At 39.9% G+C, this 13045-nt stretch overlaps 1 protein-coding gene across 1 annotated transcript in view; it reads left to right on the plus strand.

Moving 5' to 3' along the window:
* fah (fumarylacetoacetate hydrolase (fumarylacetoacetase)) overlaps window positions 1-13045 on the plus strand; it is a 28963-nt gene that overhangs the window by 4550 nt on the left and 11368 nt on the right. The window contains exons 5-9 of the mRNA XM_077713476.1: window positions 886-976; window positions 3451-3548; window positions 5742-5794; window positions 7165-7264; window positions 9016-9146. Of these exons, the coding sequence (XP_077569602.1) occupies window positions 886-976; window positions 3451-3548; window positions 5742-5794; window positions 7165-7264; window positions 9016-9146 (473 nt within the window). The remainder of the gene's footprint in view (window positions 1-885; window positions 977-3450; window positions 3549-5741; window positions 5795-7164; window positions 7265-9015; window positions 9147-13045) is intronic.

A 13045-nucleotide genomic window follows, 5' to 3' on the forward strand; every position in this document is an offset into this window, starting at 1 on the left:
GAAAAATTGAACCAGCATTATGATGGATTTACTTCGTAGATACGGCAGTGAAGCTGGCATGACAATTGGACGTCATCACACTGCATGGAGCCACTCGGAAGGAGACTGATGCTGTTCGCGCCATTGAATTTGGCAAGCATCTTGACAGATTTATCTCTATATCTTTATATCTCTATATCTCTATATCTCTATATCTCTATATCTCTATATCTCTATATCTCTATATCTCTATATCTCTATATCTCTATATCTCTATATCTCTATATCTCTATATCTCTATATCTCTATATCTCTATATCTCTATATCTCTATACCTCTATACCTCTATACCTCTATACCTCCATACCTCTATATCTCTATATCTCTATATCTCTATATCTCTACATCTCTATATCTCTATATCTCTATATATCTATATATATATATATATATATATCTGTATATATATATAATTATATATAGATGTTTTTGTGTGTACTGCTTATAATCCCAACTGTCGCTAAGGGTGCTGGAGCCTATCCTAGCTAACTACAGGCACCAAACAGGGGACACCCTGAATTATTAGAAAGGGCAATCATAGGGCACAAGGAGGCAGACAACAATTCAGCTCACACACATACCTAGGGCCAATTTAGTGTGTTCAACCAGCATTTCCTACATATTTTAGTAATGTGGGAGGAAACAGGAGTACCTGGCGAAAACCCTCGCAAGCACGGTAAAGACATGCAAACTCCAAACATTGAGTACCTAACTGGGATTTGAACCCTCGACCCTAGAACTGTAACCGACGCGTTAATCACTCAGACGCTTAGCCACACCCGTAGACATTTTGCAGATAATTTTTGTGTGACTGAGTCATCGTTTGTTTTTTGTTTTTTTAAACAGGTGATTACACTGACTTCTACTCATCAAGGGATCATGCAACTAATGTTGGCACCATGTTTCGTGGAAAGGAAAATGCTTTAATGCCAAACTGGTAATCTTAAAAAACACACCATAGACTAGGACACATTTTATTTCTTTTTTTTGTTGTTGTTCAATGTGGGGGTTTAAACTGATGAATTCCGATTCTGTTTCCAACATAGAATTTATTCCTGTGATCCTTTTTCACTTCGCAGCTTAAACGTTTGTGGCTTCAATAAATCAGATTTCTTTCAGGAAAAAAAGGTAACAAATGTCAAAATCCACGCTGAAACTCGCAAGTGGAAGCCACTCACCAGTCTTCCGCTGGCCACTCAAGGTCAAAGACACTAAACTGAAAAAATAATGGCAGGCAGTGTAGTCAGGCCATCATTTTTATCCGAAAATAGAACTTTCAGGGTGGCCTGATCCCACGTGGAATTTTATCAAAAATACTAGCCCTGTGCGACCTTATGCTGTATAGCCCATTTTAAAATAAAACTTGCTCGGCGAATTGGACGGCAGAGAGAACCAGCGAAGGGATCCATATCTTGGCTGGATCGTGCTGTTATGTTCGTGGGCAGAGGGCCCCAAAGCAAGCACAAGGAAATTTCAGTTTGTGGTGCTCAGTTTATTCAGAAAGCACCATGGCAAGCGGAAGGTACTGAAAGGTCTGAAAATACAACTTAAGGAGCAGGTTAAGAAGGTGTGAGATCATTTTAAATAGGAAATAGGTTTATTACCGGACTGCAGGATTGTTGGAGAATGCTCCAACAGCTGTGAACATCTCACTTCCTCGCAATTCTCTCTGAATGAACACTAGGTCGGTCTTTATATAGGAACACAGGGTAATATTTCTAAGACAGTGATGTAGGACAGAGTTTATGTAAACACAACTTTGGGCTAATATGGTTAGACATTAGTAAGTTTAAGTTGTATGCAAACACGATATTTTTATAGCTCGCACAAACTGCCGCAGCCTATCTTATATTGCGCGATTCGAACAGTTCCAAAGCGAGTTGGCCACATTCCACAATACAAGGAAACAATTGCAAACCCTGCTAGCCAGCCTATGTTACACTTCGTCAGGCGAACAAACAATTGCAAGGCCAGCTAGTTAGCTATCTTACAATTCGTGGTGCGAACAAACAATTGCAAGGCTAGCTAGTTTGCCTATCCTACATTCCACTTTCTTAACAAACACTTGTAAAACCAGTTTGGCCACATGGCTCGACATGAACAAACAATTATTAAGCCAATTGGCAGCTCTACCCCACGGGTATGAGGGGAGCACCATAGGCAGGTCAGTGAACGTAGCATGGAGGTTGGTGGCCGAGAGGTCCTTAGAGAGGTCTAAAGCAAATGTGTGCTCGAAATCGTGGACCATGATTCGTGGTCATGAGTGTGGTCAAGGTCCTTTGAAAAAAAACAAGTGGAAGGGGATCAGGTGACGTAAACAAGGAGGAAGCACAAGGAAGTACATAACAGTGAACTGATAAAGCCAATTCTGCAACGTGGTCATGCTCTGGTCGGTTTAAATCAGGGTTTAAATCAGGGATTTCTTAGAAATGTAACTTTACACGCATTTTATAAGTGACACACTACTGGTCCTTACCTGCTTCTGTAGTGCTGGATGACGAACATTTTGGGGGGAAAAAACTTACAAAGACGTTTGATTGCCTTTGAGATTTTTTTAAAATGTTTCTAAAATGTACAAGACAAACGTCGTCAAAGTGTGCACGATTTGGGAAAGTTTGTTTCTCCTCATTTCTTTCTGATTTGTGCAGTTGCAATGGTGGCCCTGCCTCCCAGTTGAATTCCTTGTGTATTGCCAAGCGTTGCATTTAGTCATGCGTCCGTTTTAGCGCACATTGACCAAATTTAACCCACCGAAGGCTGCAGTTCAGGTCGAGGCAATTGGCTACTGCTTTCCCAAGCATAAATAAGTTTAAGCGGACAATGGGTTAAAGAAAATGGACGGTTGTTGTGAGAGAGCCAATGATATCCCAGTTTATGGTGGAGTGAGCTTTTAAAGCAAGACTCAATGCATCCGTGACATTATTTTCAAAATAAAATGACGGATAAGGAATGGGTGTACTTTTTGGGGGTTTTCGTAATTTGGACTTTTTTGTTATAACATGGCACTCATTTGCATATAATAAGCTATCATAACCTGGAAATTTCACACCTAGAGGCATTCGTATTTAAAGGTATGACTACATTACAGTATTTTGATATGGTTATAGCTGTAATATTTAATAAATATACAATTTTTGATAATTGTACTTTTGTACTTGTATTTACGGTATAGGCTCGAAAACATGTATTGAGGTAGTAATTAAGCGGGTGATCCTGCTTCACGTTTTTTTTTTGCTTATCGCGGCCATGTCTGGTCTACATTAACCGCAATATTTGAAGGGTATTGTATTTAGGTTTGTTTTTCAGAAACACTTCATCTTGCATCGTTATGTTATCCAAACAAAGAATTGAAAAAACCTGTTCATTGTTCATTTGTCATTACTTCCTAAATTGTGCATTATTTTGTGACAGGTTGAGGCTTCCCGTTGGATATCATGGTCGAGCTTCATCAGTGGTTGTTTCGGGTACCCCTATTCGTCGGCCTTTAGGACAGATGAGACCTGATCAAAGTAAGTTTGCAGAGGCAGATACACAACCCTAAATTAATTTCCTGATCGTATTGATTAACATGCAACAACTGACACCTCCTGTCCTGTATTAAAAAAAAGTGTCCATTTTTTGTGTGTGGCCTTTTTATCACTATTTTCTTTAGTTGAGTTTCCCAAGTTATGGGATACCTACCGCATTTTCTAGCAACCTGAGTCAGAGTAGTCGGCGGTAAGTTGGATCGATTTTCATCGGCGCTTTGACTGCCAGGGCTGCCTTATGTCATCGATTCTTTTCATAACTTTTTTGGACAGAATATCTAAAAGCAGCCGTGGCGCTGATGGTGTCTGACTTGGTGACCTCAGTATTGTAAGAAATGATGCCAGCTTTGGCAAAAGCTCAAAAAACAAAGCAAGCAGACACATGAGTCCAAGCGTCCACAATCCATTCGCAAATAGTGGGGTAACTCTTCGTATAGCTGTGTTCGCCAACTATCATCCATCGTTCCCATGCCGCTCGGAAATTTTCTTTGAACGCCTGGTTGATGCCGATGTCCAGCGGTTGGAGTTCTTTAGTTAAGCCTTCGGTTTTCATTTTCGTGACTTAGTTTTTAACTGCTGCTGTGAGATGGGCACGAATGGAGTCGGAAATCAGCTCAGCTTATTCCTTTTTACTTGGCGAAGCCCGCTCTCCTGCTTCCTCCATTTGCTAACCATGGATTCGTTGATCTAAAATTCCCCCGCGACTGCTCTATTCCCATGTTAGTCCTGCATAATTGATGGCTTGAAGTTTTAACTGAGCTTCATAACCCTGTCTATTTGGATTATTCAATTTCGGGGGGGGGTGCTTAGAAACCAAACCATTTTTTTTTTTTTGCGATAAAGCACATTCCCACACTATATACGGGTACCTGGTAGGGGCATGCCTTTAGCATCTTCTCACACACACCGACTCTGCATGCCTGACCCCAACCACGTCCGCCTTCTCTCTATATAAGAAGGGTGTCGGCCAGAAGTGCTATCAGTCAGGCTTTGGGCATACACAGGGCGCTCTGCATTTTAAGGCTGTCTATTTTCAAGAAAATATAAGACTTTTTAGTGTGCCCTATGGTCGTGAAAATACGGTATATAAAGTACACAAGTACAATTATCAAGAAGTGCATTTAACTTTCTTGCAACTGCGACAACGGAATTTCCCAAATACGAGATGAATAAAATTATCTAATCCAATCCAATTTGCATCAATTTGATGAGGTCCTCCTCAATTGGTGGGGTTGCAAAATGAAATCTGAACAAAACAGGAAAAGGCAAGGACTTCCTTCTCGGCCTTTTATGGTGAAAGTTTGCTTCTTCTTTGAATTGGGTGGCAGTAACCTGACTTCTGACATGTTTCATCTGCTTTTATCCAATTGAGAGTTTCACCATGAATTTTGACACTTTTATGAAAGTTTTGACAGTATCTAATTCATTTGCAATGTATTCACTGCGCTGGATTTATTTTCTTGTGCTCTGAGTGTGTGACCAGTCTGCAATTGTTTAGTTCCACAACTCAGAGGGAAATTTAATCCAAGATAAGGTCCTAAGAGATAAGATCGACAGGCGTCTTCCGTGAGGTGGACTCTACATCGGTGCACTGTGGTAAAGAAGGAGCTTAGCATAAAGGCGAAGCCCTCTATTTACAGATAGACCCACGTTACTACCCTTATCTCTGGTCACCTCGACCCACCTGGTTACCGAAAGAACAAGATCTGGGATATAAACGCCTCAAATGAGTATCCTTAGCAAGGTGTCCAGAGTCTTTCTTAGAGCTAGGGCGAGAAGCTCGGTTCCCGGGAGAGGCTCCTCTGCATCGAGAGAAGCCAGATGAATTGACTCAGGCTTCTGATTAAGATACCTCCCTGGTGAGGTGTTCCGGGCACATCCCACCGGAGGAAGCCACGGGGGCGACCCAGGACTCACTGGGGAAACTATGTCTCCCAGCTGTCCCGGCAACGCCATGGGATCCTCCTGGAATACCTGGATGAAGTGGCTAGGGAGAGAGAATTCTGGGCTTCCCTGCTGAAGCTGCTGCCCCTGCGACCCAATCTTAGATAAGCGGAAGATGATGATGCTAAATAGACAGATTATGTTTTATGTGACCGTTTTTTCAACACAGTAGTATGCACATTTTACAGTAATGTAATGCACCTATAACAATGTTACTTGCCTTTTTCACAGCAAAACCTCCTGTGTTTGGTCCGTCACAGCAGTTGGACATTGAGCTGGAGATGGTGATTACACTTCAACTTTGCCTCTAACATACACCACAGTGGTACTTCGAGATACGAGCTGAATGCGTTGGATTAAGCTGAGCTCGTATGTTGATTTTCTTGTAACCCAAACGAACGTTAGAAATGAACTAAAAACAAATTAATTTGTTTCCAACCCGTTGAAAATACAGCAAAAACAGGATATTGGATTGGAAAAACATTTTTATTTGTTCTAATTCGCCACCTATTAACAAAGTATCAAATAACTAGTGGTTTAGTAGAACTAAAATGTGTTTAATACTATTAAAATTAGACGGATTTCACGGAGGGTAGTGAGATGGACAGAGGGGGGGGGGTATTTGTATTTAAATGAACTTGGATTACGATGCAAATACACTCTAAAATACGTTTAATATAACCTTACACTAAACTTAATTCTAATTTTGTTCTTTATTTTTATACTTTTCTTCTCCCGGCCGGGTTGACTCTATTTGCCCCGCCTCCACCCTGACTTTCAAATGCAGCAAAAAGGAACCTATTGAGAATTGTTTGTGTTGCACTCTGCATTTTCATACTTGAAACACGGAGAGATAATCACACAGTGATTAGTTGTTGTCCACAATCCAACTTTTACTGTAACGAGGAAAATCTCCCGTGTTTGCCAAGCTATGTGCACCGAGACATCAATATTCGAATACCGATACAGACTTTAACATATTACTCTTGCTATTTGGATCAAGGCATCAATAATCGAACACTGATAAACATCCAATCCAAAACTAGTTGTACATTACACATCCAATCATTAATAACTTAAGCATGTCACATTTGCTTTTGTATTCCCTTCAAAATATCCCGAACTTGATGCACACAAATGTCCTCACAATAGCATAACGCACGGCCACTTGCCAACAAGAAGTCGTATATATAACTCTCGTATAAGCGAAAAACACTGAAAAAATGCAACTCCGCCCAGTGCTTGTAGAGACATTACACGAGGGAGTTGCGACCAAAGAGACATTACACGAGGGAGTTGCGACCAAAGAGACATTCCACAAGGGATTTGCGGGGAGAGAGACGGTGCCCATGATGTTCTTATGAGTTGCTTGTCGTGTGTGCTCGTATCGAAATTTGTCTCGTATCTCAAGATAAATATTTGCTCCAAATTTCTCTCATATCTCAAATTGCTCGTATGTCGGGCACTCGTATGTCTAGGTTCCACTGTATTTGTGTTTACAAATGTTTCATAAAAACATCTACTCACCCAATATATGAGACCTTTTAGGTCATACACTACCAAAGACGTATACAATGTTGTTTATGATGTTAAGCTGCTCAAGTTAACCTAATCTCTCTTTAATTATTTTTTTTATTCCATAAATTGTTTGTAGGCCTTCTTTGTTGGAGGGAGTAATCCGCTTGGAGAGCCAATATCTATTACGAAAACCCATGAACACATCTTTGGAATGGTACTCATGAACGATTGGAGCGGTAAATACTTTTTTTTTTTACCTAACCAACAAATATTCTTGCAAAAGTCAATAAATTACATTCTTGATTTTGAAGCATCACAGAAGTTTGTGAGTACCAGTGAATTTTCATTTATTCATTCCTCTTCTGAAACGCTTATCCTCACAAGGCTCGGTCGCGGGAGTGCTGGAGGATACCCCAGCTAACTATGGGCACCTGGTAGGGGGACACACTGAATCGATGGCCTACCAATCACAGGGCACAAGGAATCGGACAACCATTAATGCTCATACTCATACGTTGGGACAATTTTGAGTGTTCATTCAGCCTACAATGCATGTTTTTAGGATGTGGGAGGAAACCAGGGTAGCTCTAGAAAACCCACAAAACCCAGAGAACATGCCAAAGCCACACAGTAAGGATCAAACCCTTAACCCCACAACTGGGAGGCTGACGCGCTAACCACTCGGCCGTCACGTCGTCCCTTTAACTTTTATGTTGGTATTGCTTAAAATGACAGCACTTATGTACGTACCTGCTTGTCAGAATAAGTAGTATGGATGAATGTCTGGATGGAGCTCTAACAGGCATCATTGTTGAGTGTTACTTATCGGAAGAATATATGATATTGACAACATTCACTGACAGTCACACTGAATTTGAAAGCACGCACAAATTAGTAAAAAAAGGCCATCTTCTGGATTACTCTTGCTAGGAGAAATCAAACCGTTCAGGTCTAGACCCCGGTTCGTTTTGGCGTCACACGCTTCTTTTCCTTGTTTATTAATGTTGGAGTTATTTTGGGTACAGTGTTCCCTCGGTCATCGCGGTTCATGGGGACCACCCGCGATAAGTGAATTTCCGCTTAATTTGCTTAATTTGAATTTTATTCAATTTTTTTATTTTTATTTTTTACCCCCCTGAAATTCATGTTATAAACAAAAAAACTGTAAAATATGTTTTTTCAATGTAATATTGGTATTATTATTATTTTTTTCCCAAAAAAATCCGCGAAGCTCTGAGTCCGCGGTGGCTGAGCCGCAAAGTAGCGAGGGAACACAGTACTATTATAAATGTTCTTGAAATATTAATCATTATAAGTATATGTGCTTGCAACAAAAACAAACGCTTATTTTAATGCTCACCGAAACAAACTCGAAGGTCACTCCCCTCTGCAGCTGGTTCCGAACACTGTCAATTGTTTTTCGCAAACCTCCACTTCTCACTAAGTCGCAAGAAAATCCGGGTATGACTCTAAATTGTTTTGATTTGGATTCCACATCAGGTGGCGATATCGAATCGACCTCTGAAAATACTCGCAATTGTTTTAAAATGGATGCTTGCTTGTTTTAATTTTTATGCAATTGTTTTTTATCTCTGACCTTAATTGTTTTGAATAGAACAGCTTGGTATACCTCTTATGCAAGTGTTTTGAATAGATGGCCTTAATTGTTTTGACGTTTATGCAATTAAATCGGCAGGAAAGGATATGATTCCTTAGAATTATCTGGGACGAAGGCGAGTCAGGATAAATTCTCTCTTTCAAGATAAGCTGGAAATGTATCCGACGTTTCCCTTATCTTAAAGTATATCTATTGGTGAACCTAATAATTAACTTCAAGGACCCTAGTTATTATATTACTTTGATTTAATGCTGCATTATAGACTGTACTAAATTCTGTTCATATATTATTATTATTAAAGGTCTTCCAGAAGGACAATTTCCTACTTTTGTTTCATCAAAACTCATAACAACGTATTATTTGTTCCAGCTCGGGACATTCAATCTTGGGAGTATGTTCCTTTGGGTCCATTCCTTGGCAAAAACTTTGGAACAACCATCTCACCTTGGGTGGTGCCCATGGAGGCCTTGTTACCCTTTGCAGAGCCCAATCCCATTCAGGTCATAACCAAGAATACTAAACACACAATACTCAAATATTTGTTGTCATACACACATTGGATTGAGCCTTCTTAAACCATAACATTTGCTCAAAGTGGAACAAACTCCTTCACATCAACGAAGAAAAGAAATTGAGCCTGTCCTCAAAGGGAGGACAGTGGGTTAAAATTGGTTAATATACTTTGTATTTAAAATATGAACTAAATAAAAATAATTTTTAAAGCACTTTAACAAGATTCTTTACATAAATAACAATAGAAAATAAAACATTATATGTAGTTACCCTTCACACCTTTTATAAATAATAAAGAACTAACTTGCATCGTGAATTCAACTTGAATGAATGAATCTTATTTCTCCATTTGAGTTTTCAGTTTATTCCATGTGTCTATTTATACTTGGAGACAATTGACTGTGTGACTTTTCTTTATACTTAATATAATCTAAGTAGTTGACATGGTAGATTATAACAAAATCTATGACTTGATTTTTGCTGGAGCTATACCCGTGGTTCTAGCCCAGGGGTGGGCAAACTTTTTTGCCCGGGGGCCACATTGACTTTAAAAAATTTGACAGATGGGCCGGGTCAGCACAAGAAACGATACATGTAAAAAACTGCATCCGGGAACAGTACATATGAAACATAAACAGAAAAAAATGTCTAAAGTATTAGCATACTCATCACTCACCATTAAAGTAAAAATAGTAAAGTACAAAGTAAAGTAAAAAGGAATGTATTAGGAAATATTAAAATGTAATTAAAAAAAAAGATATAGGGGCTGTAAAACATGAAAAACATATAAACGCGTGACGGCGCCATCTTGGGAAAAAAAAACATGTATTTGGACCAGGTCGGCGGGCCGGATTAAAAAGCCTAAGGCTGTAGTTTGCCCATGTCTGTTCTCGCCACGGCAAAAATCATGATAATAGAATATAATTATCAGAATACGAATTTTGGAGCAGGTTTGGATGAATTGTTAACATCATTTGTCAGGTTCACTAATAATTACCTTCGTCCGTAATTATCAATAACTGCAGGAAGACATCTTATTCAATTATTGACATTTAATTAAATAGAAATGGATACAATCAGATAAAGAGCTTCCGGAAGGGAGAGTTACAGCAAGCGTCACCGTACGACTTCCGAACGTCTCCTCGAATAGACATTTTCGTCCTATTCTTATGGTCACAAGTTACAGAGTTGTTGATCATTCCATCACGTATGAGTAAAAACAACATCTGGGACTACAATAACAATCAAGGTATTTTACTAATAACAAAAACAGGGACTAGACCTAACAACATTTAGATTAGAGTAATTATACAACCTCCTTGACCTAAGAATCATATAATATAATCATAATCATATAATCGTTACATACAGAAAAACCCGAAGTGTACGGTTACATAACGATAACAATATTCTTGTTATTGTCCGAATAGCCCTGTCCTCGTCACCAAGGGCCCACCAAATCTCAAGGACCGAGATTGGGTGGATTGTTTGTATAACCATCCTGGAACAGGCTGTCTAGGTTAAAGATGACTTGGCGTGACCTTAAGACTTTTGAAAAACAGAAAGAGAATGATTTGACAAAGTAATGAATTAATACAAAGAAAAGAAAGAGATTGATTTAATAAAGAAATGAATTAATATAACTATTATAATAATAAAACAGAATAAACCCAACATTCCCCCGTTTTTATAATATGTATGTTATTAGTCATTTCTTAGTAATCACTAAATGGTAATGTCGGGTTACTGTGATTTTTCCCGCCTACTCCTTACTCCCATGGCTGGTCTGAAAGAGAAAGAACATAATTATATTCGTCCAATTGGTCCTCGGATTTACCGTACTCCTGGACCTCACTGTTTTCCCCAAGCCGTCCCATAAGATACATCTCATGTACTTTAGAATTTGTAGGGGCAATTGCGGTATCTATAAGTCGGCTTATCAAGGAGCGCAAACAGGGGATAATACAGCACCCACACAATGTTAGGATAGCGGTAATTGTGCCTAAAGTCACCATGAATGATGTAGCCAAATCTTTATATTTTCCAAAGGTCTTATCCCACCAATCTGACAATGCGGACGTATCTACTCCAGAATGCTCTTGCATATTGCGGTTCAGTGTTTGCAGGCCAGTAATGGCCCTGGTGAGAGATCCACTGGGTGACGTGTTGTTCGGTATGAAGGTGCAACATTCTTTTCCAAACATTGCACACACGCCCCCTGTTTCAGCAAGGATCATATCCAGCGCTATGCGATCCTGGAACGCCATCAGACTGGTAGCTGCCAGTTGCTCCTTTATGGCCACAAATCCCTGTTCAGTATAATTTCCAAGTTTTTGGACATTGTAATGTAAGTAATTTATTCTATCCACATTTTTGTTTGGGGTGATTAGAAGGAAGATAGACTCCCAACCTGCTGCGATTTGATTAGCCAGCTTATACTCATCTGGTACGCCCCGGGGGATGCCAATCGCATCAATGTATGTTGGATCTCCTTCCCTCCATGCCTCTCGACGATGTCGGGAGGGTCGACCCTTCAGCATCTCCGAATTTTGAGCCGCCAATTGTATCTCCTCCACTGTGGATGGAAAAACAGACACTGGTAAGAGCAGTGAGACCAAAGCACATAGTCCTGCCGCGTTTTGACAGGAATCGTATATTTTATCTCCACCACACCACCACCACAGGTCAGATCGTGATATTAGGGGTGCAGTTGTTTTTAGAACGCCGGTACACCACGTCTCATTTATCGCCCCCAGCTTCAGACCATGCCCTGTAAGGTTTAAGCAGGAAAAATGATTAAAGGCAACATGTTTTGAAAATGTGGGTATCTCCTTTTCTCCTTTTGTAACAGAGTATACCTTATTCCACTTCTCACAATTTGGACTTACATCTTTTTTTGTCATTACCTCTATTACACAATCAAAAGTAATCGCGGGTATTATTCGTAAAAGAGGTCGAGGCCCCATACATGCTACACAAGATTGATTTATAGCGCCAACTGTACTTCCCATTAGCAGTAACCAATTATTCCATGTTTGGGAAACCCCTGTCGCAGTAATGAATTCCTCATCCCTGGTCATTTTCCCTTTTAATCTGATTATGGCCGAACCGGGCGTCCCCTTCTCCAAATTTTCTCCCTCAAGATCCATAAGCGTTTTTATTTCTGTTGAGACACAAATGTAGAATTTGAAAAACATGTCTTCCCCACTTGCCCATGGTCTTAGGAAATACATTTGACAAGGCCCTTTTCCACATTTAATTTTTTCCGTCTGGATCACTATCTTTAATCCTTTCAACGTATGGGTTAATTTTATCAGGGGTCTGATGATTTTCGCGCAAGGTTGTGTACTCCACGTTTTCCAATCTTGACCAGTTTCTGCGACAAGGCTCCCCCAATCCTCATACTGAACCGTTATATACCACTCATACCCTCCCCCATAGGCTGATCCCTTGTATGTTGTTTGGGATAATCGTGTTTCTAAAGTTAATTTCTCCCAGAAAAGGTAGATTTCCGCGGTCTTATTTTCTGGAAAACAGAATATTGTGTGTGCGTTTTCCCTTGGAACAATATCTTTGAAACACGTTTGTAAATTTGATTTGGTGGGTGTTATCATGTCGTATAATTTTTTCCCAGGGACAGCTTCCCGTTTTACCCGTTTGTAAGAAGGTGTATCTTCGATTGAAACGCCTCCTCCTCTTTCTCCAATTGTAGAAAGCAGCCCTACTGTGGATGGGAATAGAATCACAAACATCAATCCCATTGCCCTAAGGGCAATGATTGTTTTTGTTTTTAACATGACCTTTTGGTTTCTCTGGGAGAGTTTTCCTTTGGAGCGTTTCAATTGAGATAACCCTCTTACTGTGGGAAAGATGGATCCAGGTAGCT

The sequence above is a fragment of the Stigmatopora nigra genome, chromosome 3 (genome assembly GCF_051989575.1).
Source record: "Stigmatopora nigra isolate UIUO_SnigA chromosome 3, RoL_Snig_1.1, whole genome shotgun sequence".
Taxonomy (NCBI): domain Eukaryota; kingdom Metazoa; phylum Chordata; class Actinopteri; order Syngnathiformes; family Syngnathidae; genus Stigmatopora; species Stigmatopora nigra.